Below are 27861 nucleotides of genomic sequence, written 5' to 3'. Positions count from 1 at the left end.
GGCCGTGTGACGGGAGCAGCTCCAGGCTTTGAGCGGCCTCTTCCCCACTCAGTGTATCCCTCCGCCGCGGCACCGGCGGGAGGGGGGGCTCCTTCCACTTCCGGGTCCGCCATTTTGTCTCCCTCCCTCCCAAGCAGAGGGGGGGCCGTTAAAAGCAGCTAACCCCAGCGACCCTCCCCCCCCCCCGCCCGGGACGCCCACGCTGGCGCCGCCGGGGGCCGCCTCCGCCTCTCAAGGGTGAGTGGGGGGGTCACTTTAGGGGAGGAGGCCCCTTGGGTGGGGGTGCCCTGCCTGGAGGGGAGGCTGGGGGTTGAGGTCTTTGCTCCCCGAGGTTGGGGCTAAGGGAGGGAGCCTGAGGTGAGCCGCCGCTGGGGGGCTCCTCGCTCTGGGTTGAGAAGGGGGAATCCCCGTGGGCGTTGAGGGGCTGGCGGGGAGCGGGTGTTGCAGAGCCGTGGAGGTGGGGGCGGCTCCTCCCGGACCCGGGATCAGTGGAAACCCGCGCGGGGATTGAGTCGCGTCGCCTCCCGGCTCGGAAGGTGAAAGCGACGCTTCTAGCCGGAGCGCTTCTCCAGACACCTGTGGCTGCTGGAGAGGAGGGGCGCCTCCGGCGTCAGATCCGAGGGAGACCCCGAATAGGGTGGGGGGGTTGTGGGCACTGGCGGGACGCCGGGCTCCTGATGGGTGATGTTTGTCGTGACTCCGGAGTTAGGTTGAAGCGCTATGCGAGAAACGGCGAGTTTTGGAGTTTTTAAAATAAATTTAACCCCCCCTCCCCCCAGCGTTAAGCCCCAGTCCCGCAAATGCTTCCACCCATGATTAACGTTATGACTCAACCGAGCTGTTCGTGCGTGTCAAGTTAAGTGTAAAAGTGTTTGCGGGATTGGGGCTTAGAAGACTGTTAAAGGAGCATTGGAAATAAAGGCTGTCCTACCAAGAATCAAGGTAAGTAAAGCTAAGGCCGTGATGATCCTGCTAACTCTTGCCTGTGTTTACACACGTGCATAATCTTCTCAGAGTCCATGCTTATGTACAGAAAGGCCCTGATCCTGTAGTGAGCTCTGCACTGTGGGTGCCTGTGCTCACTGTAGGATTGGGCTAAAGTTAGACATATGGAAGCGTTTGTGGGTATGGGGTCGTACCTGCAAGGTTTAGTAACGAATACAGGATGAATACATCTGATGAAGTGAGCTGTAGCTCACGAAAGCTCATGCTCAAATAAATTGGTTAGTCTCTAAGGTGCCACAAGTACTCCTTTTCTTTTTGCGAATACAGACTAACACGGCTGTTACTCTGAATACAGGATGCTTTAGCATGGTGCAGAGCTTATTTAAAGTGGCCCTTCTAAGATGTCATCATGCAAGCTGAATGAACGACTAGAAATAGAGCAGGAATTTTTTTTCTTCTTTCAAGTTTGTTTCCCTGAACATCAGGTCTTTATGACAGAGCTAAAAATTGTCACACTCTTGCCTTTTATGTTTAATACTTTGCCTATAATAATTGTCATTTAGGTTTAAAATACTGTCTTGTAAAATGGGACATTTTACATGGGGAAATTCTATATTGGCTATGATACTTGAGGAGAATTAGGTTTTTTTAAAAAAAGATTATTTTACTGACATTTACTTACTTGGGGTTATTTATGGTATATTTGGACACTTCTGTTGAATTGTTCAATGAAGTGGTATAACGTTTTTCATAAAGCTTTTCTCTCAATTAAAGACCTGATGGATTCACTGATTGACTATGCAGTTCAGTAGTGGTATGCATAGACATTCACTTGTAGCCATTTGAAGAGTCTCACACCTAAATTAATACTTAGGCTTGAAGTCAGTTCTTCATAGGAATGAAATGCCACTGAATCTGTGTCAGACAAGAACTTCAGATCCCCTGATTACCGTATTTATTATACCTTTAAAGTATAGCTTGAAAAACAGAGGCAGCGTTGCTTAGTAGACTTAGCACAGGACTAGAACCCAGGAGTTCCTATTTCCAGCTCTAAAACGGACTACCTTTATGAACGTGGACAAGTCACTTTATTTTTCAGTGACTGCCAGCTGTAAAACGAGGACAAGGATACCAGCCCCTTAGCTCATGGAGGTGGGGTGGTTGTGAAGATGAAGTAATTAATCTTTGTAAAATGCTGTATATACTAAGTGTTGCTGTTGCTATGGTAGACTTCAATTCAGGTCCATATTGAGCCTCTGAAGTAAACAGGGGTACATGTGAGCCATTGGTCTGTATCTGCTGATGCAGTTGCAGGATCAGGGTTGCATTTTGCATTCCTATCATGTTGCAAGTATTGAAGATTAAAAATATGTATATTTTCATAAACACTTAACTCATTAAGTAATTTAGTGGCCATATCCGGCATAGATTGATTTCCAGTGTGCATCTATGTCCTAGTCTAGCTGATGATATTTTAGTCACATGCACATTTAAAGTGTTTTTTTTTCCTGTTTTAAAATGCAGCTTTCTGAAAATATTTGTTCCCATGTATAAAGATGTCGTTAGTGGACCTCGGAAAGAGGTTGCTAGAAGCAGCTCGGAAAGGGCAAGATGATGAAGTTAGAACATTAATGGCAAATGGTGCCCCTTTCACCACTGACTGGGTATGTTTTTAATAGAAAAGGCTACTTTTTCCAAAAAGGTATTTACTCCAACTAAAATATAGAACAGATCCTTTGAGGGCAGCCTGAGCGGGGTAGGTGATAATCTTAGAATCCTAATTTAGCTCCTGGGCACCCTCTCTCTGTAACTGTGTGATGATGACCAGACTGATTAACTGTGATGTTTCATTGCTGGGAAATTCAAGCAACAAGCATTTCTAGTCATGCACTTTGGAAGTGTTTATGCAGACTTAGGCCTTGATCCTGAAAGCTGGTCAACGTTGGCTGACCCCTGTTATTCACAGGAGGCCTCCTGCAAGAACTTTACTATCATGGAGTAGCCCCATCGGAGTAAATGGGGCTAGTCCTGGGTAGTAAGGTTAAGTATGGGTCTAAATAGTTACAGGATGGGACCAACGCATGGCATTCATGCTCCTGATAAGTTCCCAGTGTAGCCAGTTTGGGTGCTGCTGTTATAGATTGTTGAGCAATATTTTACCTGTTCTTGTGTATGCAGGTGTTTGATCACTCCTTTTGAGTCTTCTTTAAAGTGATCCTTAAATGTCAATGTTTTTCAAACTATATTAACTTGCTAAGTACATTTAAATACTGAATTTAAAGCTTCGAAGAGGGAAGTAGAGCACTAAGACACCCCTACTGATCGGCAACTAACGCCTTTTTTGATTTTTGTGGATATGTTTTCAATGTTCCATTTAAAGTAATTGTATATCAGATCTCATTTGACAGAACTATAGTTCAGTGATCAGTTTATTTGTTAACATAACATTTGCCTCTGTGCATGTGATCACAATCTAATTTTGTTTGCTTTCTACACACAGACTATAATCCCAACTATTCATTTATATAATTTGTGCTTGTTGCAGGGTCAGTTGCTGATTGGTTTGCCCCCTTCTGGCACCACAGCCATCCCTATGCATTGGGTTCCCCCTGCCAGCAGTTGCTCTCAAGGCCCCATTGTGATCTATCCATTACACTCAGCCCTCTACCACTTCCTGACATTCAGCCCTTTGGCCAGGTTGCTCTTGGTTTTTCCCCTTGCCCCTGTGCATTTAGGGGTTTGTACCTCCCCTACTGTGGGGGATGTGATGGGGATGTAATTATAGTTCTTTAAAATTGTTGAACGCATTAATGGAGATAAATATGTGCTTCCACACCTACGTTGAACAGATAACTTGTTTAAAAACATTTTTTTAATATACAGCTTGGGACATCACCTCTTCACCTTGCGGCCCAGTATGGCCATTATTCGACAGCGGAAGTGCTGCTTCGAGCAGGTGTTAGCAGAGATGCTCGAACCAAAGTGGACAGGACACCACTGCATATGGCTGCAGCTGATGGACATACACATATTGTAGAATTGCTAATTAGGGTAAGTGAGATGTTGTGTATCAGTCTGCAGAATATAAATTACATTGTAATGTCCCTTATGGGGCATTTCTCTCTATGTGAAGAAGTTATTGGTAGATTAATGCCAATTAAATATTTTTATTGGTAGGATGAAATACAAAACTTCTTCCCCCTCTTAAGTATCATTTAAAAAACTTTTCTAAGGAAACCTCAGAATTGTTCAATGAAATCACTCCTTAATTTAGGACTTATCTACACTGGCAGTTAACAGCGCTGCAACTTGCTTGCTCAGGGATGTGAAAAAGCACCCCCCCACCCCAAGCGTGGCAAATGGCAACACTGTAAAGCACTAGTGTAAACAGTGCCCCAGTGGCGGGAGCCGCGCTGCTCATTGAGGTGGCTCTTTCCCAGCTCTGCGCCGCAGCCACCCAAGGCATGTTAAAGCGCTGCTGCAGCGGAGCTTTAAAGTTGCAAGTGAATCATAGACTGTCAGGGTGGGAAGGGACCTCAGGAGGTCACCTAGTCCAACCCCCTGCTCAAGCAGGACCAATCCCCAACTAAATTATCCCAGCCAGGGCTTTGTGAAGCCTGACCTTAAAAACCTCTAAGGAAGGAGATTCCACCACCTCCCTAGGTAGCCCATTCCAGTGCTTCACCACCCCCCTAGTGAATAAGTTTTTCCTAATATCCAATCTAAACCTCTCTCACTGCAACTTGAGACCATTACTCCTTGTTCTGTCATCTGCTACCGCTGAGAACAGTCTAGAGCCATCCTCTTTGGAACCCTCTTTCAGGTAGTTGAAAGCAGCTATCAAATCCCCCCTCACTCTTCTCTTCTGCAGACTAAATAATCCCAGTTCATGGAATCCTAGAATATCAGGGTTGGAAAGGACCTCAGGAGGTCATCTAGTCCAACCCCCTGCTCAAAGCAGGACCAATCCCCAATTTTTGCCCCAGATCCCAAATGGTCCCCTCAAGGATTGAACTCACAACCCTGGGTTTAGCAGGCCAATGCTCAAACCACTGAGCTATCATTCCCCCCCCTCAGTTCTCTCAGCCTCTCCTCATAAGTCATGCTCCAGCCCCCAATCATTTTTGTTGCCCTCTGCTGGACGCTTTCCAATTTTTCCACATTCTTCCTGTAGTGTGGGGCCCAAAATGGGACACAGTACTCCAAATGAGGCCTCACCAATGCCGAATTGGTGGGATAGTTCAGTGGTTTGAGCATTGGAATGCTAAACCCAGGGTTTTGAGTTCAATCCTTGAGGGAGCCATTTAGGGATCTGGGGCAAAAATTGGGGATTGGTCCTGCTTTGAGCAGGGGGTTGGACTAGATGACCTCCTGAGGTCCCTTCCAACCCTAATATTCTATGATTCTATTCTATGAATAGAAGGGAATGGTCACGTCCCTCGATCTATTGGCAGTGCTCCTACTTATACAGCCCAAAATGCTGTTAGCCTTCTTGGCAACGAGTGTACACTGTTGACTCATATCCAGCTTCTCGTCCACTGTAACCCCTAGGTCCTTTTCTGCAGAACTGCTGCCTAGCCACTCTGTCCCTAGTCTGTAGCAGTGTATGGGATTCTTTCTTCCTAAATGCAGGACTCTGCACTTGTCCTTGTTGAACCGCATCAGATTTCTTTTGGCCCAATCCTCCAATTTATCTAGGTCCCTCTGTATCCTATCCCTACCCTCCAGCGTATCTACCTCTCTTCCCAGTTTAATGTCATCTGCAAACTTGCTGAGGGTGCAATCCACACCATCCTCCAGATCATTAATGAAGATATTGAACAAAACCGGCCTCAGGACCGACCCTTGGGGCACTCCGCTTGATACCGGCTGCCAACTAGACATGGAGCCATTGATCACTACCCGTTGAGCCCGACAATCTAGCCAGCTTTCTGTCCACCTTATAGTCCATTCATCCAGCCCATACTACTTTAACTTGCTGGCAAGAATACTGTGGGAGACAGTCTCAAAAGCTTTGCTAAAGTCAAGGAATAACATGTCCACTGCTTTCCCCTCATCCACAGAGCCAGTTATCTCATCAGAGAAGGCAATTAGGTTAGTCAGGCATAATTTGCCTTTGGTGAATCCATGCTGACTGTTCCTGATCACTTTCCTCTCCTCAAAGTGCCTCAAAATTGATTCCTTGAGGATCTGCTCCATGATTTTTCCAGGGACTGAGGTGAGGCTGACTGGCCTGTAGTTCCCTGGATCCTCCTCCTCCCCTTTTTGAAAGATGGGCACTACATTAGCCTTTTTCCGGTCATCCGGGACCTCGCCTGACCACCATGAGTTTTCAAAGATAATAGCCAATGGCTCTGCGATCACATCCACCAACTCCTTTAGCACCCTCGGATGCAGCGCATCCAGCCCCACGGACTTGTGCTCGTCCAGCTTTTCTAAATAGTCCCGAACTACTTCTTTCTCCACAGAGGGCTGGTCACCTCCTCCCGATGCTGTGCTGCCCAGTGCAGGAGTCTGGGAGCTGACCTTGTTCATGAAAACAGAGGCAAAAAGAGCAATGAGTACATTAGCTTTTTCTACATCCTCTGTCATTAGGTTGCCTCCCCCATTCAGTAAGGGGCCCACACTTTCCCTAACCACCTTCTTGTTGTTAACATGCCTGTAGAAACGCTTTTTTACTCTTAACATCCCTTGCCAGCTGCAACTCCAAGTGTGATTTGGCCTTCCTGATTTCACTCCTGCATGGCTGAGCAATATTTTTATACTCCTCCCTTGTCATTAGTCCAATCTTCCGCTTCTTGTAAGCTTCTTTTTTGTGTTTAAGATCAGCAAGGATTTCACTGTTAAGCCAAGCTGGTTGCCTGCCATATTTACTATTCTTTCTACACATTGGGATGGTTTGTTCCTGCGCCCTCAATAAGGATTCTTTAAAATACAGCCAGCTCTCCTGGACTCCTTTCCCCCTCATGTTATTCTCCCAGGGGATCCTGCCCATCAGTTCCCTGAGGGAGTCAAAGTCTGCTTTTCTGAAGTTCAGGGTCCGTATTCTGCTGCTCTCCTTTCTTCCCTGTGTCAGGATCCTGAACTCAACCATCTCATGGTCACTGCCTCCCAGGTTCCCATCCACTTTTGCTTCCCCTACTAATTCTTCCCGGTTTGTGAGCAGCAGGTCAAGAAGAGCTCTGCCCCTAGTTGGTTCCTCCAGAACTTGCACCAGGAAATTGTCCCCTACACTTTCCAAAAACTTCCTGGATTGTCTGTGCACTGCTGTATTGCTCTCCCAGCAGATACCGGGGTGATTGAAGTCCCACATGAGAACCAGGGCCTGTGATTTAGTTAATTCTGTTAGTTGTCTGAAGAAAGCCTCATCCCCCTGGTCTGGTGGTCTATAGCAGATTCCCACCATGACATCACCCTTGTTGCTCACACTTCTAAACTTAATCCAGAGACTCTTGGGTTTTTCTGCAGTTTCATACTGGAGCTCTGAGCAGTCATACTACTCTTACATACAATGCAACTCCCCCACCTTTTCTGTCCTGTCTGTCCTTCCTGAACAGTTTATATCCATCCACGACAGTACTCCAGTAATGTGAGTTATCCCACCAAGTCTCTGTTATTCCAATCACATCATAATTCCTTGACTGTGTCAACACTTCCAGTTCTCCCTGCTTGTTTCCCAGGCTTCTTGCATTTGTGTATAGGCACTTAATATAACTTGCTGATTGTCCTGCTTTCTCAGTATGAGGCAGGAGTCCTCCCCTCTTGCTCTCTCCTGCTCATGCTTCCTCCTGGTATCCCACTTCCCCACTTACCTCAGGGCTTTGGTCTCCTTCCCCCGGTGAACTTTTTTTAAAGCCCTCCTCACTAGGTTAGCCAGTCTGCTTGCGAAGATGCTCTTCCCTCTCTTTGTTTAGGTGGAGCCCATCTCTGCCTAGCACTCCTTCTTGGAATACCATCCCATCTCTAGTGTAGACTAGCCCTTAGTGATAAATATAGGAGATTTAAAACAGGGGTTCGTTTTTGTTGGCGCCCCGCCCCCCCTTGGAAATATTTCATGCTGTGACAACACCCCCAGCCCCATATCATGCCACCTTTCCTTCTGTGCTGCTACTGATGGTGGCGCTGCTTTCAAAGCTGGGCAGTCGGCCGGCAGCCAGCTCTCCAGCAGCTCAGCTCTGAAGGCAGCGCCGCTGCCAGCCGCAGCACAGAAGGAAGGGTGGCAATACCATGACCCGCTGACAATAGCCTTGCGACCCCTTCTTGGATCGGGACCCCCACTTTGAGAAATGCTGATTTAAAACAGTGTGATGCCTGTGCAGGAGAACATCAGGATGACGTTAAAGCAACACTGTTTGCTTAAAGAATCCTATTGTCTGAATTGTTTTACCCGTTGTAACAAATAATACCTAGGATGAGTATAATTGTAAGAGATTTGACAGCATGTTGGGTGGGATCCATGAAGGGACTTAAACATTGCAATGCTGAGCGTGATGGTGGCACTTAACTTTTAGGTGCCTAGACACTCACAAGAACAACACTGTGATCCACAAAGCTGGGCTAGGCGTTTATATTCCATACAATGAATGAGGGGAGATAGATGTGTTAGAATGCAATCCACAAAAGCCAGCATGGTAGGTAGCTCCACCCTAAGGTACCAATGGGAGATGCTAATGAGGAGGGGTGCACTATGCTCCGCTCTTCTATTGGAGATAGGTGCCTGACTCTGGGCTGCAGGGAGGCATCTGTCTATGAATGGGAACCTGCCACTTGGAGTCGTGCCTCAAGCACTTCTGAGCATGCCTGCTGGATCAAGCCCTGCATGTGTCTTAGGCAGCTGAATGTCTGTCTTCCCCTTTGTTCGAACCATGTTCATGCTGGGGCTTTGGTGGGAGGTAGGCATCCAGCTGCTCAGAGGGCTGTGCACATACCCAGAGGCAGGAACGTAGGTGCCAAGGGAACTCTTACTCGGACAAAAGGAGGCACTGACTGAGTTTAGGCACCTGTAGGGTTTGGCAGGAGTTTTGTGGATTCCAGTGGAGCCAGAACTGGGACTTAGCTGCCTAAGTATGGGATTTAAGTGCCGAAGTACCTTTGTGTATCCCACTCTTTGTTTAGCCTGTTTCTCTGTTTCTCTTGAATCAGGGAGAGGCCATGCACTGAAAAAAACACGGTAGATGAAAGCAATTCTTTTTTTCCTCTCAGAATGGTGCTGATGTAAATGCCAAGGACATGTTGAAGATGACTGCCTTGCACTGGGCAACAGAACACAACCATCGCGATGTTGTAGAGTTGCTTATAAAGTATGGAGCTGATGTTCACGCTTTCAGCAAGTTTGATAAATCAGCCTTTGATATAGCCCTGGACAAGAACAATGCAGAGACTCTGGTAATGCTGCAGGTGGGTTAAGGAGGAAAAATGTTAGCTGATAATTACAGGGAAAGTACGTTATCTGCCTACAGAGTTTGCCAGTGCGATGAGAATGAACATTTCCTACAGAAACTTTCTATTTTACATGCCTGAATCAGAATTGTGGTAACTTGTATAAAATATTGAAATGTCAATTGATATTAGTTTCTTCATCACTGAGATAGTAGATTTGGAGAATAATGTCCCAAATTTCTGAGCTGCATTAGTTTTCTTTGCATGCACACAATTCTTCAGAAACTCTGCTTCTGAACTCATGGAATTGGCTTTTTTGTTGTTGGAATGTTTGTGGAAACATGCCTCTGGGAAATGGGAATGGAAGAAGCAGATTATTTTAATTTTATTACAAGGTTGATTAGTTAATGTTTGGAAAAGGCTACTTAGATAGTGGGCTTGATTCTCTGTTGCCCTGCAACTTGTGTATTGATTTACACTAGTGTAAAACTGATAGGTTTCAGAGTAACAGCCATGTTAGTCTCTACGTAAAAGAATAAATGGACACAAATCAGATGTCAAGAATTATTCATAAACCAGTCAGAGAACACTTCAATCTCTCTGGTCACGCGATTACAGAGAAGAAAGTTGCGATATTAAAACAAAAAAACTTCAAATCCAGACTCCAGGGAGAGACTGTTGAATTGGAATTCATTTGCAAATTGGATACAATTAACTTAGGCTTGAATAGAGACTGGGAGTGGCGAAGTCATTATGCAAGGTAACCTATTTCCCCTTGTTCCCCCGCCCCTCCCCCACCCCCCCCACGTTCTTGTTATACCCTGGATTTGTGCTGGAAATGGCCCACCTTGATTATCATACACATTGTAAGGAGAGTGATCACTTTAGATAAGCTATTACCAGCAGGAGAGTGGGGTGGGGGGAGGTATTTTTTCGTGCTTTGTGTGTATAAAAAGATCTTCTACACTTTCCACAGTATGCATCCGATGAAGTGAGCTGTAGCTCATGAAAGCTTATGCTCAAATAAATTGGTTAGTCTCTAAGGTGCCACAAGTACTCCTTTTCCTTTTACTAGTATAAAATGCTGCCATTTCTGATTTGGTAGTATTTTATACCTACCTTTGCACCAGTGCAAAGCAAATACAATTATTTGACTACACAAGGTGCAGAGCAGCAGAGAATCAGGTATGGGTGCCAAGTATTATTTCTCTTATTGGAGATGAGATAAAAATGTGTGCCTAATTGCATTTTCTTCTTAAGGAGGCAATGCAGAATCAGGTGAACATGAATCCAGAGAGATCAAATCCTGTCACAAATACAGTGACTGTTGCCTCACCATTTATCCTTGCATCAGGGGACGTTCTCAATCTTGCTAGTTTTGTTTCTTCAGCAAACACCAAAACAACCTCAGGTAAGATTCTGTGAACATGTAGGCGAAAAATATTTCTCCAAAATATTTCTTGTGTAAAGGTTTTTAGAAAGCTGCGTCTCTCAATTCAGTCTTCTGAATTGTAGAAGGCAGATGTTCCAAGTTAGTAGAGAAAGATATTTAAAACATATTGGAATGCACCAAAATACACACTTTATCTGTAAAAGATAATGGGCTAGAACTTCAGCTGGCATAAAAAGCCTTGTTCCATTGAGTCAGCAGAGAGCTTTGCTATTTTCACCAGTTGAGGATCTGGCTCAGTATGTATTATAAGCAATAAAATAGAACCTTCATAACTTGGAAAATGTTAAGGACTCAAACTACAACGCACTGAGAGTTAACATAAGAACAGTCCATACTGGGTCAGACCAAAAGTCCATCTAGCCCAGTAAGTATTCTGTCTTCCGACAGTGGCCAATGCCAGTTCCACTGGTAAAATTTGAGTAGGTAAGATATTCACCATTTAGTCCCTAATCCCTAAATTTGTCAAGGTTTCATTCAATACTCTGTTTTATTACTTATTAACTGGAAGAGCAGAGTGAGTCATCTTGTGTATTTGATTGTTAAATAAGGAAACAAATGAAAAATCATTGCAGAGAATGTATTTTGGGTGTACAGATTACTCAACTTATTTTTTCCTAGCCAATAGGTTAGAGATAATATACAAAAATGGGGAAGCTAGTTATTTCCGTAAATTTGTCTGAAAAATTCATTTAAGGCCGAATATAAATTCTTTTCCTTACGTGAGACTTTATAACGTGTTGTTTTTTGTTATATTTGGGAAATCCAAACTACTGTTTCTTTTCAGTCTTAAGGAGGCTTCTAAATACAAGGTTTATGAAGCAAGTTGAGGGCCTGACCCTGCAAACACTTCTGCATGTGAGTAACTTTTGAAGCTAATGGGACTGTTCACATGCATGAGTGTTTGCCAGAGTTGATTGGAGCAATATTACAAATGTGGATGTTTCCTGCTTTCAGTTCTAAGGGCCCAGTGCTGCAATTGGATCGGTAAAGTGGCACCCTAATCCTGTGTGGCCCCATTGACTTCAGTGAGACTCTGAACTTACTTTGAGTAGAAACTTCCCATGTGGTTTACTCCTTTAATAAATAGACAAATCCCATAATTAACACTCCCCTCCTTATCTCCCCCCCCCCAAAAAAAAAAGAAACAAAACCCTGAGGATTAACTGTGCTTCACATGGATAATGTCACACCTTTCCCTAAAACAAGGACATTCCTGCAATATATGTACCCGGTTAATGTTAAAAATATGAAAAGGCCAATATATTTTTTTCCCCATTTTGTTCTTTTTGAGTGCCACACTCTAAAACTTTACTCCTGTCAATAATAACTCCTGGTCTGTTGTGGGGATAAGGGTTTGCTGGCCCCATGTCCTTAGCTTTTCTCTTATTTGCCCACAGAGGGCACTAGAGACTGTACTTCAATCACAGCACGTAATAGTTTAACTTTTTTCACCAGTTAAGACACTTTTTGTACCACTTCTTGCTCGTAGGTGACTAAAAAGTTTATTTAAAACTACAAATTCCTTAATGAGGACAAATGTCTTTTACTTGCCTGAAGAAATTTTGTTCAGAAATAACAAAGTTAAACTTTCTGAAAATAGCTTATTGGATATACTAATTTTGGTCCCACTTAGATGTCTTTCTTCTGTTCAATCAGTACTGTATCCAAGTGTAATGGGTTACTGTGCTCAGTTGAGGGAAGAAGCTTCTCGCACTGGAATTGGGATGATTTTTATTCCTTGCACAAAGCCAAATCTGCAGGCCAAGAACTTGATATGCTGACTGATAGTTCCTTTGTTGCATTTCAACTGACTGGCTTATTTTTTGAAGCTGGTTTTCAAACTGTACGTTGAAATTGTGAAGTGGTTATAATCGACTGATTTAGCTTTCAAGAAAAAACTCAGTTGATTTGTAACAAACAAAATGTGTGTTTTCTAAAAAGCAATGCTGAATGGAGCCAATACTTTATAGATTGGCAGAATCTCTCAGTAAAAGAATTTGGGTTGTATAATTAGCTTATGTCAACAGGTTTTTTAAAAAAAGTTTGGCATTTGCAATTCTGTAATTGAAATTAATGTGAGACTGCAAAGTCAGGTAAAATTAATTAAATGTATAGCAACCGCTTTTGCATAATGCTAATGTGTTCAGCCTGTGTAGTCAGACTGCGTCTAGTCTGTGCTGATGAGGCCCTGTATTTTGATCATGTGTGGCTTTTGAAAACATTGTTCACATCTGTTCAGAATGAAAGCTAAGTGTGGTGCCAAAATCTAGATTTTGATAGCCCAGTGGATTACCATCTGGCCACTTGTAGGTGATCTTTGTGACAATGCTGGAGTAAGTCACGTTAGCTTGCATCGATTTACTCAATTTAATTCCTTTGCATTGTTTCAAAGACATTTATTTTTAAATCCAGTGAAATGAATATTAAATATAAGGTAATTATTTCAACCATGTTCTAAGAACAGTATGTGGGACTGTTTCAGATCTTGAAGTTATGTATGCTAGGTATGAATTGTAGGCTGGAAAAACTGCCCCAGTAGAGCAGTAGGTTTTTTTAGTAAAGTTTAATATTACAGTAGAATACTCAGACTGCAAATCTCCTTCACTTGCCTTCATTTCCTCAAAACAGGTGATTCCCGTGTCTCTACAGTACAGTTTTCAAACTCAACAACCTCTGTGCTTGCCACGCTTGCAGCCCTCGCTGAAGCATCTGCTCCCCTTTCCAATTCAAACAGATCTTCAAGTAAGTGGAATGAATCTGGTGTTGACATCAATATATTTAATCCCTAGTGCATCATTTGCAAGAAATCGTAAAGAAATTGGGTTACTTAAGTATAGCTTGTAAAAAGGATTTGAATTCATTCAGCATAACTCGAGAGTTGCAAAGTGATATAATATTTGGCAGCAGTTGCAAGGCTAATAGATTTATCTGTTATCATAGCTCATAGATATTTCTACAGACTATAGTTGCTCCTTTGAATGAAGCACCAAAGTTGTTTTTACTAACCATTCTTTCATTCTATCCTGTTTTGACCTGGATCCTGTTAGAATTGTTCTGTCCAGCTAAGTGTTATAAAAATAAATAGAACACAGCTTGTATCTCTGTCAGATGCTCCTTACTACACAAATATGGACAGTGATATGTTTTCAAACTCCAGTTTTACAAAACAGATAGTTTGGGATGATTTTATCGCCACATTGATATTTTGTGTGTTCCCCCGATTTTACAGTGCCTCGATTTTATTTAGTTTATTTTTAAACAAGTGTTAGGATTTCTTGAGGACTTGGTAACATTTGGGTTCTTTTTATGCATACCATAGAGCCTCAATTTTATGAACATCACAAACAACCATTTACAGGAACCATTTTTCCTGACAGTGGGGGGTGGGAAATAATAATGGTAAAAGTGATTTCGAGCGAGTTGTCACCCCTTTATGTTCCAATGCTATCAATGTATTGGAAATTGCTTTGCAGTGGTTTTGAAGGACAAGAAGAAAATAATTCATGGCATCAAATTGCAATTTATGCACTGTGCCTGCTGTAATTTTGAGATGTTCATAGAATTGAACTTTCTGATTTTATGAACTCCTTAGTCCCCAATTAGTTTGTAAAATGGGGTTCTACAGTACTTTATTCTAAAAATAATTTTGTGATGCTTAATGGCAGTGATTCTCAGCCTATTTACCATTGTGGGCCACATATGCAGCTCTCTGTTATGTGGGCTTTATCCACACTATATATATAGTACCTACATGGCCCTGAGGATGTCACGTGCCACAGCTGTGTACTGATTGGGTCGTGGGTTGAGAACCACTGGTTTATGATTATTTACAATGTGCAGTGTGTGAAAACCACCAGTTGACTTTAGAATTATCAAGTTGGCCATCTTTTTTAAAAACAAACCTTATGTAATAATCTTTAACATTTGAACCCATTTTTTTCAGCGACTGAGTACTTTTTACTGTATTCGTTGTATTTGTGAATGCTGGTGCTTTAAATTCATCTAGGTATCTGAAGAGAATTATTTTACCATTGAAAAGTTGCTGGGGTTGTATTGGTATTTTATTTTGTCCACTTTAGATTTTTAAAATTTGCCGATTACTCCATACCAGATGCTTCAGTGTTTGGGGTTTTTGTGCAGTAAACATTGACTCATTTACTATACGCTTTTTTTTAAAAAAGAAAAAGCTAACTCTAGAGTTTTGCTCTGCTTTCTCCAGCTAACACAGAGGAAATAGTGGAAGCAAATTCTGTAGATTCTGCAATACAGCAGGTGGTTGGTAGTGGAGGTCAACGAGTCATTACGATAGTAACAGATGGCGTTCCACTGGGCAGTCTCCAAACAGCCATTCCTACTAGTGGTATCAGCCAGCCGTTTATAGTGACCATGCAAGATGGACAGCAAGGTAAGAGGTTGCTGAGTTTAGAAAACTATAAGCCCGTTTTAGACTTTCCTGATGTTAAGGGGGGGAAAAAATAGCTATGGTAGATGCATAGACCTAGACTTAGGAAACTAGGGATGGCGGGGGAAAGGGAAGGAAAAATGATGAGGCCATTACATAATTCGGCGTGCTCATAGTGTGCTGCTACAATTCATACCTTCCAAGTGAGTTCTCTAAAAGAATGGAGAGGAGAATTAAGGTTTATGACTGAGGCTAGTTACATAATCATTCTACTTTAACACAGATAAGCACAGTGCTACATTTTTATACGAATATTAATAGTTGAATTAAAATGAGTAAAACATGTATAATAGAATTTATTTATGGTAAATATTTATTAGGTTATCTGGTGCATTCCCACCAGCTAGGCTAGGATTGTTTCCTACTACATGATTGTATGTGTCCTCTCCAATCTGGATTTAAATAACTCAACCAATTGTGCTTCTACCAAGATCCATTGGGTGATTATTCCAGACTCTAAGTAGAACTTGGTTTAAAACATTTTTCTTGATTGTCAGGTTAAGCATGCCTTTTCATCCCATTACTCTAATTGTATTGCCTTAGACCATCCTAATCTGTCAGTTTCACAAACCAACACACCTATGTAAAGTTATAGGTAGTTTAGAGATGTGCAGACCAGTCATTAATGAATTACTTATTTTCATTTCACCTCTGTTTGCAAAATGTCCATGAATGGAAAGCAATTTTCTCAGATTTATTCAGAATTATTTGCCAAATGTCTACACGTAATTATTGATCTGTAGCTCGTCTGTCAATGTTCCTGACTGAACTCTTTTGATAAAACACAGTAGTTCATATCTGGAAAATTCACAAGTTTTATGTACCCTCTTAATTCAATTGCTATACTATTGAGAAGAACGGGATGATGAAAGAACTACAGTATTCCCTAAAATAGGGAGTGTTTTTAACAAAAACATTCACCTTTGCTGATTTAAGATTCTCCCAACTAGTTTCAGAGCCCATTCACCACCTTTCAATAAATGGAACATATAAGAAATGATCCTGCAAGATGCAGAGTGCTTTGAGAATGCCCTCAGCACCTCTTAGAATTGTACCCACACTTTTTCCAGAGAGTGCTCCAGTTGTCATTTTCCACTTAATTGAAATGTAGAAGTAACAAGCTTTGTGAATCCTCTGCTGATGGACGTAGAGCTTCTGATCAAGTCATGGGTTTGGTTTCCTTGTTCAGATCTTGCATTAAGACATCCTATTTCCTACAGCAAGAAGAAAGGTGGTGAATGGGCTCTGAAACTAGCTGGGAGAATCTTAGGAATTAGGAATTGCTGATTAAGTTTCCCACCACTTCTATGCGGAGCAGCACCTCTCTCCTACATTAATTTCAAAGTAGTCTGTCTCTGGATTTATGTATAAAAGCATCTATAATCCATTGTATATTCATTTCCTGCATTTAATATTCCTTGACTTGTAGTTCTAACTGTACCTGCTGGTCAGGTTGCAGAAGAGACTGTTATTGAAGAAGAAGATGATGATGATGATGATGATGTAGAAGAGGAAGAACATCCACCAGCAAAGAAGCAAAAAGTTGACCCAAATGTAAATGATTTGGAGGAAAACAAGGTAAAAGTTCCTGTTTATAACTTTCATAGAAAGTGGGTGCAGTCTAAAGTATCAGGAAAGGAAACTCCACTGAACTGAGAATGTGGAGTTTCAAGTATAGTTACAAAATAACACTCAATATAAATGATGTGGCCCAAGTTGATTTTAAATTTAGTCAATGATCATGCCTTTGCCATTTCTGAAAACTCTCACTATAATGTTTCCCATTCTTTTTGCTCAATCTGTATGATCAGTTATTAATATGCAATACATGAATACCACCTAACTCTTACGTAGTGCTGTTCATTAGTAGATATCAGATGCTTTACAGAGAAGGTGAGTATCATTGTCCCCATTTAAGGGGAGGGAAACTGAGGCACAGAGAGGGGGAAGTGACTTGTAGACTGTCACCCAGTGGCAGAGCAGGGAATAAGAACCCAAGTCTCCTGCATGGCAGTGAAGTGCTCTGTCCACTAGGCCATGGGGCAAGTAGTGTTAGCAATTGAGTCACTGGTGGTGGAAGGAAGATTCTCTTCCAAGTCGCTCTTTGTGTAATCTTGTCAGTTAGTTTTTGAGTCCAGGCTATTGAGTTGAAGCATTGTACTCTGCTGTATTATTTTGAACTCCCTCTAAAACTGCAGTGATAAGACCCAATGTGAGACTGACCTCTCTTCACATTCCAGTTGCAGTTTTAAAGAAAGTCAGATAACTTATCCAGCACCCTCCATTTGGAAGGATATGTACTTTTGCTGGCAGATCTTAACTTTTGATTTTGGGGGCCACTAGGTGTTCTTTTTTTGTTTAGTCTATTTTTCTATCCCTCTCCCCAGTTGCCAACACTGTTGCTTTTGCATGTGGATTATAATGAAATATGGAAACCCCACGAATCCATCCTTATGGGGTTACTTATACTAGAGAACTGTCCCTATCCTACCTTGCTGAAAAGACCAGCAGACAGATTCTGCCTTAACATATACCATGTGCAACTTGATTTCACTTTAACATAGGCCAGTAATCAGCACTTAGGTGATAAATCTCAAACAGGGCTGGGTTGTACCAATGAGTAGAGGCAAAAGGCTTTGTATCCCTATGCCCTGAGACATCCATTATCTCTCTATGCACTTGGTCTGTCCTTTCTTACCTGTATCTAGGTATTGTGTATTAGTGTTTGCATCCCAGATACAGGCTCAAGCTGCTGACTCATCTGGGCACTAGTCAGAGGCTGTCTTGTTTTGTAGGACGATAACGAAAGGGAAATGTTACAGCAGCAGTTGCAAGAGGCAAACCGAAAGGCGCAAGAATATCGAAGCCAGCTAATGAAGAAAGAACAAGAAGCAGAGCAATACCGGCTAAAGCTTGAAGCCATGGCAAGACAGCAGCCCAATGGTGCTGAGCTTACAGTGGTTGAAGAGGTTGCTGAGGTGGATGCAGTTGTGGTATCATCGGAGGAAATGGAAGGGTCTGCAGCCACTGTGGTGGAAACAGAGCAGCCTACTGACATTGCTGTGGAAACTGTAACTGCGTAACCTGTGGGTTACCAACTCCATTTTAAAAGGAAAAAACATTATTTTAAAGGAGATGCTGTTGACAAGCAACATCGTGAGCTAAGGGGTCTATTGAAAACCCTCCATGCAACTGGAATATTGAAGAACTCAACTGCTTGTGTGGTCCCATTCAGAGGGATAAAATCTCTTCTGCAGCTCATAACATTAATTTGCTTTGAACACAAAGCCAAAGGTGCTTTTATAGTTTGATGTTGAGAGAGAGGTATTTTTAAAAGTACCCTAAAATTTAGCCAGCAAGTGACCAACAAGCCTATTTTGTGACATAGGTCTATAATGTGGGAGGGAAGGGGATGGGGGTGGGGGAGAAGAGAAGTACCTCATTGCCAAAGTAGCTGGTAATAGCGCTCAGCTGCCCTGAATTTACTGCACTGAAAACAAATGTTATGCAATGACATATTTGCACCCTTGTGTGTAGTTCTTATCCGATTGGAAACCACAATTTGGAGTCTCACAAAAACAGTCTGTTTGGGGGTATAAACTTTTTTCATTAAAAAGCTGGCTTTTATTGGAAAGCAAACGTCGTTGCTGAAATGAAAACACTATTGACATCTTCCAAAGCCCTTTGAGAGAAGGTGGAAAATGGATTGGTCTCTGTAGACGATAACATTTGTTTCAAAAATGAATCCAAAATACAGTACTCCTACAAGAACAAAGCACAGGCTAAGTTTGCATGAGCTCTTTAGCATTTAAGCAATTTGAGATATCAGGGAATATTAAAACTGCCTTTTTTTGGTCTGTCTTTGAAAGAGCTATCTACATCTGAACCCTTGACTACCTAAAGGGATACCAGGTAAAAATTAGACCCTTCAGTTTTATGAAACTTGGTCAAGTTTTCTTTTTTAGCATTTTTGTGCTATACAATGGCACCAACTCTGTTTATGTATGCAAAATAAAATGTCTCTGAAGTTGTGTTCTAAGACAGTCTGGGAGGTTAATATGCTTCTGTTTGGAAGTGGGTAGGCATCTCACATCTTTACTAATCAAAATTGTCCATTTTAAATATACTAAAATGTATGTTTGGCTTTTTTTTAAACAAGTGACTGATCTTACTATTAAATGTTTATGGGTGTTTTTTCTTTGCTATTTGCTTGCAGACCCATAGAGTAAAGAAGTTACCTATATCTGTTGCCAGTTGCAGGCTTGAAGATTGTATTTTAAAGTGAGAGACGTGTATCAAATGCAGAACTGTCTGTCTTTTCTGGTACAGGACTGAAGCAAAATTATTGGAAGTGCTATGATTAACTATGGGAACTATTGTTTACGGTATGGTAGTCTTAATAAATGATCATGAGTAAAACAATTTAAATTGAGGAAAAACTTCACAAGAATGTAGCCTGACCAGTTTGCTGCAGAGTTTAGAAAGTATTAAATCACTTCTATCTTGAAAAACTGACATGCCACAGAAACTGATACTGCTTTCTTGACAAGTTTTGAAAAATTGGTCTTCCCTTTCCATGGCAAGTATTGTTAAATTCATGGCTTCAGTTTGCATAATGCAGTCTCTCCTGCTTAAGTTCTGCTGTTTGTGAGGATTGGCAGTATTCATGGTGGTAATTCAATTTCATGGTTGCAAAGGTCTGTCTTGTATTGTTTTTTCCCTTATTTCCAGCAGTGTGTGTCCAGATAATGTGGCTTTGTGTTGATACAGATACCTCTTTCATTACATTTTTTTTGTAGCAGACATGCCCAAGTTAGGACATTTGAGATGAATGGTGCAGACTTTTTTTAGTCTACAAAGATACTAACTTCTGGAGTCCTGAACTGTAATCCTGGGCATGGTCATAAGTGAAAATGAATTGGCCTCTGTGTAGCAGAGACTGGTTCACATCAGAAAAGTATGGCTCAAGTTCATAGGATAGTGATTGCTCAAGAGTGCTTTCGACTTGATCACAGTGACATTGCAGGTCATGTCTTGGGACGAGCTGTGGAGGCCTATTTGAATCAGGTTTTGCTCTGTGTAGTACTGTTAGTCTCTCGCATTAATGAGCATGAGATTGGCATATATTTAAAAAAATGTAACTTCAGCCTGTCTTTGCAGCTTGAATCCTATAACTATCTATTCTAAAGCAGTAGCATCCAAATATTTGATCCATTTCCTGTTCAAAATGAATTGTCTCTGCTCACTCGGGAAATGTGAGGTGCTTCAATCTTTCACATAAATTATTTTTGACCATGCATTTTGGCCTAAAAGTTCTCCATCTATATATATTATACCAAATTCTACCATTACACCCATGCACCCTCATTGTCTCCGCTTGGATTGAATGGTTGAAATAGAGCAGAATTTGGTGTATACGTCCACACTGCAGAGTAAATGTGTAAGTTGTATTTATTCTGTACATACGCTTACAGTGCAAAGCTTCTTTTAGATAGTGCAGATAGTACATTGTGCCTTTAGAAATGAAGGAAGAACTATCCATTGTAATGGATTAATATAAATCAAATAGTTTTAATTTGGTAGTCTTATTAGAAAAAGAATGACTACTTCTGAACAGAGATGTTTCCTGATTAGGAGATAAGCATTGTTTAGTTTTCATTTGAAAGAAGGAATTGTAGAAGCTAGGTCTCTTCCAACCCTGTTTGGTTACCAGTCCATATCCCTGTCAATACAGGGCTACTGTATTTTCTGAGGTTTTGCTCAGTCTCGTGTTAAATGGCACAAAACTGGGGTATCTGCCAGTTAGGCTTTGGAATAATTTCCTTGTTGATTTCACTGTTGGGAGTTTTTTTTCTTGTCTGGATGGACTTCTTAGGAATGGTTTATTTTGTCGAGCTCCCCATCTTCCCCCAAAGTGATTGTTGGTTGCTGGAGTTATAAATCAGTAACTAAGGGATCTTACATAGTCACTCTGATCAAATCTTTGCCTCTGTGCAGTGTCAGTGGAAGCCATGAGAGGGACTTTGACTCCTTGTTGGTAGAAGATAGGAGAGTCAAACTCTTCTATTTAAATTTTTCCTCTATTTAGTTCTTGTGGATAGAAGGTAACAGTGAAGAGGCCCAGACTTTTAGAAACAAGCATACGGCTTTGGATAGCAACTTCAGAATGAGAAACAAAAAGAGCCAAATTTCTTTGATAAAGCCAGTCAAGGCTAAAATATCATTCTATGAATCTTGGTAGTGCCCAGATTCCTCAACTGGGATTGAGGACGTGTTGCAATAGGTGCTGTACAAACGCACAGAATGCAATACCTACCCCTAACTTTTAATCTAAGAAAGGACAAGCCAAGCAAAGGCTGGTCAGCGATATAAACCCAGTTAAAAATAACCATTAAAAAGAATTTAAATGAAACAAGGTCCTTTTTGGAAAGTTGCATGTCACCAAATTCTGAAGTGTCTCCTTGGAGATGTGGTGGATGTAACAAGAATCAAAAAGCAAGATTCAGCAAAACATGCTGTCAGTCCTCTCACAGCTTGATTGGGGATAGGAAAGAAACTGGTTTATAAGATGGAGAGGGGGACGGGGGGGAAATGTGAGCCAAAGTTATGAATAGTTTGTTGGAAAGAGTTTAATAACCTGTAGTCTTATGGACACTTGCTATTTGCAGAACATACAGGTAAGAGTGTAATCTGCCATCCTGCAGAAAGACATTATAGCAGCAGTGTCAATATTGTAACACAGCACACTGAGTTCAGTGCCATCTTGACTCACATTTTATATATCCATTCGAAGGCCATAACCTATAAGGAGGGTGGTTGCACCATTTATGCATATACCCAAAGTAGGAAGTGTGTCCAATATTCATCTTTCTTTTAACATAGTGGCCCAGAGTCACCCCTGCTATAAGCCCCCTAAAATCAATGGAGTTACCAAGATGAATTTGGCTGTGTTTTCCTCACTTATTGTAGTGCAATTAAAACTTTACAGTCCATAAATTTCAGAAACATTTCCTGGGTTTTTTTCTCTGAAATATTGTGCAATTTAAAGATATGCCCTGGCAGTCCAGTCCAAGCAGAAATTGTGTATGTGGTGTGGTTTTTCTTGTTTAAAACAGTTGGCTAAGTTTTAACAGTATTTTAGCGGTTGTTTTCACTAACCGCTTTAGGAAAGACTTATGAAACTACTTTCTTTGTATTGTAAAAACTACCATGGGACTTACTGGTTTTATGTATCAAAGTGCATTTATTTATAAGCAGTGTAACTATTTATAAAAGACTTTATATCTTTTTCCAAAAGATGTTTTGAGGAAGGCTTTAATAATGGATTTTTTAAATTAATGAAAGTTTAAAGAAACAGGACTCCTAATTATTTTACATTGTCACTATATATGTCAATACTATAAAACAGAACCAGTGTTTCCTCTGAATTGAAAAATACATTAATTTCCTTTGGTTTGTTTTCTGTACATGTTACAATTGTCTGAGCTGAAATTTTTTATTGTACACTGTGAAATTGCATCACAATGGTAATCCAGAGAGAATTTGGTTCAACAAAATGTTTACAGATTTAAAGGGACACTGTCAAGTTTAAAATTATATTTGCCTGAAAATTGTGCCTACTGTAGTTACTTGTAAGACCTAAGATTACAGTACCTGAAAAGCTGGCAAAAAAAAAGTCTGCATTTGACAGCACTTTGTGTATAGTCATTTTAACTGTTTCCCCTGTGTTTCAATTTTGCTTAAAAGACCCTTCTACTGGGAAACAGAACGCCTCCTCTCTCTATCACACATGCACGCACTCTCGCTCTTTTTTTATTTAAAAAAAAAATTCTGAATATACTGTTTGAGGGGGCTGGGATTTAAAAATGAGTCAATTTTTTTTAAAGAAAAAATCACAGTATTCTTTTAATGTTGTATGGTGTAAAAAATTCACCATTTTGTGTTTATATTTTAGAAGTTTTCACACACCATGTCTGAATTAAGACTGCAGCACATGATAGATGCCCAGCATTCAAAAACACAATTTCCAGCTTTTGTATGCCCTTATCCATGGCAATTATATGATGAACGCTGGCTTTTGAACAGAGAGGCAGTGCTATATTCTGGTTAACGCAAGCCTAGGTGAGGCTACATAGATATTTTATGGGTTGTTCTTAAATAAGGGACGGGGGAAAATGTAGAGATTTGTCTTATGCCCAGATCCTGCCAGCCCTTGTGCATATGAGTGATGTTATGCAGGTGAATAGTCCCACTGAAATTATGCCTGGGTGTTTGCAGGATCAAGGCCTGCATTAGCTCATCTCCTCCAAACCTCACAGATTTTTAATAGAGCGATAAAGGATTACAAAAAGTTTAAAAGCCTAAAATAAGCCCTTCATCTTAGCCTGTGTGCAGAAAGGGAGCTATCTGTACATAGCACTTAATTAAAAAAAGAACATAATCCTCCCACACAACCTGCCTGAATTTCCAACTGAAGAGACCAATGTACAGGTTCTGTCTTATTTTTGGATTTGCATTTCTGAGTGGGAGAGGCAGGAGAAATTTGACTGGTTTCAAATGAACATGATTCAAAACTGCTATTTTTAACTTAATTGGTTTCTCCTTTTTTTATATTAAGATATTTTTAGGTGACTAAACGTTACCCTAAAGTAAAAGAATCCCAGAATGGAAACACAACATTTAGCAATTCAATGGGTCTGCACACACAGTCCTTACTCAGGTAAAACTCTTCGAAATCCATGAGATTTGCCTGAGTTCTGACAGTAGGGATTAGGTTTTCACCTGCAATCTAGTTTAATTCACATCCATTTAACATTCCTCATATGAGATGAACATGATCTGGTTGTAATTGGGATAGAAGTTGAGTTGTGCCCCGTGTCTGTTTCTACATCAGTGGTTCCATTATTCTAAACAGTGACTTAAACTTTGCAAAACTTCTCCAATGGAGAGGAAAAGAACATTAAGCAGGTTGTGTAAACTTTAACCAAGCTCTTAGATTCCTTTAGATTTTAAATAATAAATGCCCACCCAAAAAGCTCTTGTGTACTCAGATGGGAAATTTCCTATCGGGGAGTAACTAAAGCCGTTCTGGTATAACTTCCCTGTGTGGACACATTTTTATTGTAGAATAGCGTCCTCACAGGGAGTTACACCAGACCAGTTATTCCACTGCAGTTATGCTGGGAAACTTCCCCATGTAGACAAGGCCTTAGGTTACGTCTACACTGCAATAAAAGACCTGCTGCATGGCTGTGGCTGGCCCAGATCAGCTCTCTTGGGCTTGGGCTGCGGGGCCAAAAATTGCTGAGTATGTGGCATAGCTCCAGCCTGAACCTAAACATCTCTGTTGCAGTTTTTAGCCTTGCAGCAAATCCTGTTAGCCTGAGTCAGGTGACCTGGGCTCTGAGACTTGGTGCTGTGGGGTTTTTACTGCAGTATAGACGTACCCTCAGTCACTTAACAAAGACCTCTTGGAGTTTTCTTTTACTCTGCCACCTGCACAGCCTGACCAGTGTTCCCTGGCTTATCTTGAGGCTTGCAGTTCTCTAGAGAGAAATGCTCAGATTCTGCAACCTTACCTGTATCAGATCAGAATTTTTAACATCCTAGGGGTTGTGTGTATATTTATTATCAGTATGGCAGAATGCTATTTGCCACTTCATTGCAAAAACTCCATTACAAATCCAATTAGCACTGTGATTAAGCATTTAAGTGCCCAGAATTGTAAAATTCTTAATAGCTTTATGTACAGGATGCCTTTAGAAAGCTTAAGTATTCTTTTTATATTTAGAATGTTTTCAAATGTTAAATTTAAACGTGTGTGTGTATATATACATTTTTGTACCATGTTTCCTAATAAAATGCCAGTCATGTATATGCTTGCCTTTTTTCTTACATTCAGTATGGGTTACTATAACATTTGTATCTGCATTTGAGATTTTATTCAGCATTTTGGTACTGTGATTAAAAATCCCATAGGACTTTTTTCCCCTATGAGTGTATTTCTGAACTTTCAGTAGCAAACTGTTTAGTGTTGCTGTGAGCTGTTAAACGCTTTTCTGTTCCACCCCAGAGGTGGCTGTATTTTAGTAATGGGTAAAGCGATCCCAGATCTCCACATTCCTCTTGGACTCTTGAAGAGGAACAAAGTGATCAAAAATCTCTGCAGTATCTCTGCCATGCTGCCAGATTACCTCCCCAGTAGTCAAAGGGGTCAGAACTAGTGCCCATATCTGATGCACAAAAGGGTTGTACTTTCACACTCCACTCAGCACTGGAAGAAGAGATTTATTCCATCCACCCTACCACAAAATACTCAGGCTGCTACAGTCCTTTGAGAGTAGGAGTCAAGTTTTGATCCCTATTCCCTTCTCCCCCATGGATTTGCTCAGTAAGTTTCGACAAGGTTTTTAGCTTTGTATAGAACTGGTATCTCTCACAGCTGTACCATGAGGCTTAATAATCTAATGTATTTATTTCTTCAAATGTTTAAAATCCTTAGCCCACGCTCTCCTCTACAGTCTTGACAAAGAATGGGGAAATGTGGCTTTTGCAGCAGGTCAACAAATCTGGGCTCTGGGAGACCAAAGCAGGAGAGGGGAATGAATTACAAAATCAAGGCTGCTTCGTGGAGAACGCCCTCTTGTTTATACCAAGAGTCTCTGCAGAGCTGAACTGTAGCAGTGTACCATGTGGAGAGAGGGAGTCTCTCGAGACAGTTTCTGTAGCACTTTTAGGCTGCAAATCAAAGTATATTAATATGTTTATTACATGTGGATTTCTGCATGATTATGGGTGATTTGACCTCAGTATTAGACTGAGGGCTGAATTCTGTTCTGTTACATAGGTGTCAAGCCACTGACTTTAGAGGAGATACTCCAGATTTACATCTGTGTAGCAATAGAGCAGGCTTGAGCCCTGGGCTTTTCTGCAACTGATAACTGCAGCAGCCGCACAACCTCCTTGCAAGGAAAGACTTCACAGAAAGACTATGTGGCAGCTAGTGTGTTTTGTTAAGAAATAGATTTCTGTGCCTCTCATTTTTCATACACTTCTAAATGTCTGTTGATTCCTAACAAATGGATCCAGGTTGCAGAAAATAAATCCTGTCCCTGATGTTTTAAATGATGGTTTTGATCTGATGGAGATGATTTGTTTTGCTCAGACGAGATTAAACCCTGGGGAGCCACCTGTAGTTAGAATGCCCCTAGTATTGGATTTGTCTGGTTTCAGAGAGGCTGTCTGCTCAATGAGAGAACAAGGAATAATCTTTAAAATTCCAGGTGTATTGCCTCTTTTGCAGTGAAGTATTGACTAACAACTCACATTTTATGGGTAGTTATGACCCATTTCGCTTCTGCTGCCACATTGATTTATAATAGCTTAGATGTTCAACTGAAAATAATTATTTTTCCTGAGAAACCACTGAAGAGTAGCAGCTTGCTGCCAGAAGATGAAAAGCGCAGGGTGGCTGATCTAGGCATTTCCTGTCCCTCCATCAGTACGTTAACAGGTTAGATTTCAGGGAAACCAGTGCTCGCTCAGAACACTAAAATAGCCAGGATTGGCCTCCAGCATAGGCAGCGTCAAGCAAAAAGGCTTTTGGCTTCCTGCTATGGTATGTCTGTAGACCTCTGCTGCCCAGCTGATTCGTGCTGGAAAGGGAGGATAGGTAGGTCAGAGCCTCACCATTGTTTCATACCTTTTGTCAATAGGTGATAGAGAAATTCAAGAGAAGAAGCGCTACTGTAAAGCACCTGCCTTTGTCCCAGCGTGGTGCTGCGGCACCCTGCATGACTCTTTACCTTGGCATTGAACCTCACCCCAGAAGTCCCAAATGGTAAGAGGTCCTACCCCAAATGCATGTGAAATGGTTCCTAATAGTTTGGTCTTAACCAGTCTTTCCTCTGCAGTCCAAACATCCATTCAACCAGAATCCAGGAGACCAGGCTGTAGGATCCAGCAGTGGAGGGGAACCAAGGTTAAGGGGCAGATCAGCTAGAACCTCAGGGCTGCTCCCCTGCAGTGGGAGCAGCGGGGTGGGTGGCAGAACTGAAGATGTAAGTCCTTTCCTTTCCCACCTCACCATTGGAGTCAGGGCAGCTGCAGGAGGGGAAAGGGTTACGAAGTCAACTTGCCCACCCACCCAAGACCACCCCAACGGTGCACTGGCAGTTCGGTTTAAGGGGCAGGGAGGGAGTACTGCTGCAACCAGATCCACTCATATGCTCCTTGGCATGTATCTTGGAAAGGAGGGGTAAGTAGCGCTCCTGTACCTATTTGCCCCAAAATTCTTGTGGGATGTCCACACTGCCCCAAATCCCTCACCCCTTACAAGCCCCAATCATGGACTAAACATCTATGAATCAGGCTCTGCTGGAGCCACCCTTTGTCCTGGGAGACAAGAGAAACAATTATCCACTGTTCAAAAGAAGACCAGGTTCCACTGGACAGAGACATGGTGCCAGCATTTAATGCAGTCGACTATGCTTTTCCAAGAAGATTGATCTTGGCTAGCTCAGGCGACTGGTAATTTGATGGGGAACCTTTCGCCTCTAAGGCGTGGGTTTGTATCTAAACGGTGCAGCAGCATTTCCAACCCAAGCTTTCAAGAACCAGGAGT

At 41.6% G+C, this 27861-nt stretch overlaps 1 protein-coding gene across 4 annotated transcripts; it reads left to right on the top strand.

Moving 5' to 3' along the window:
* Positions 1-131: 131 nt before the first annotated feature.
* On the top strand, positions 132-27072 carry GABPB2 (GA binding protein transcription factor subunit beta 2). 4 transcript variants are annotated; one of them, XR_013348711.1, is made up of 10 exons: positions 801-942; positions 2470-2609; positions 3829-3996; positions 9148-9342; positions 10585-10735; positions 13406-13519; positions 14997-15182; positions 16669-16817; positions 18035-19151; positions 26954-27072. XR_013348711.1 is itself a non-coding variant. In XM_077841726.1 (9 exons), exons 2-9 carry the CDS (start codon positions 2502-2504, stop codon positions 18320-18322), a joined length of 1359 nt encoding a protein of 452 aa, XP_077697852.1. In that variant the 5' UTR covers positions 132-237; positions 2470-2501; the 3' UTR covers positions 18323-25113. The 4 variants fall into 4 exon arrangements, 2 of the variants coding, with proteins under 2 accessions (XP_077697852.1, XP_077697851.1); XR_013348710.1 differs by lacking the exon at positions 26954-27072 and adding an exon at positions 19456-25113; XM_077841726.1 differs by lacking the exons at positions 801-942; positions 26954-27072 and adding an exon at positions 132-237 and having other exon boundaries at positions 18035-25113.
* Positions 27073-27861: the final 789 nt, after the last annotated feature.

The sequence above is a fragment of the Eretmochelys imbricata genome, chromosome 24, assembly GCF_965152235.1.
Source record: "Eretmochelys imbricata isolate rEreImb1 chromosome 24, rEreImb1.hap1, whole genome shotgun sequence".
Taxonomy (NCBI): Eukaryota; Metazoa; Chordata; order Testudines; family Cheloniidae; genus Eretmochelys; species Eretmochelys imbricata.
Note: the sequence above shows the minus strand (reverse complement) of the source record. Positions and strands in the feature narration are given on the sequence as shown.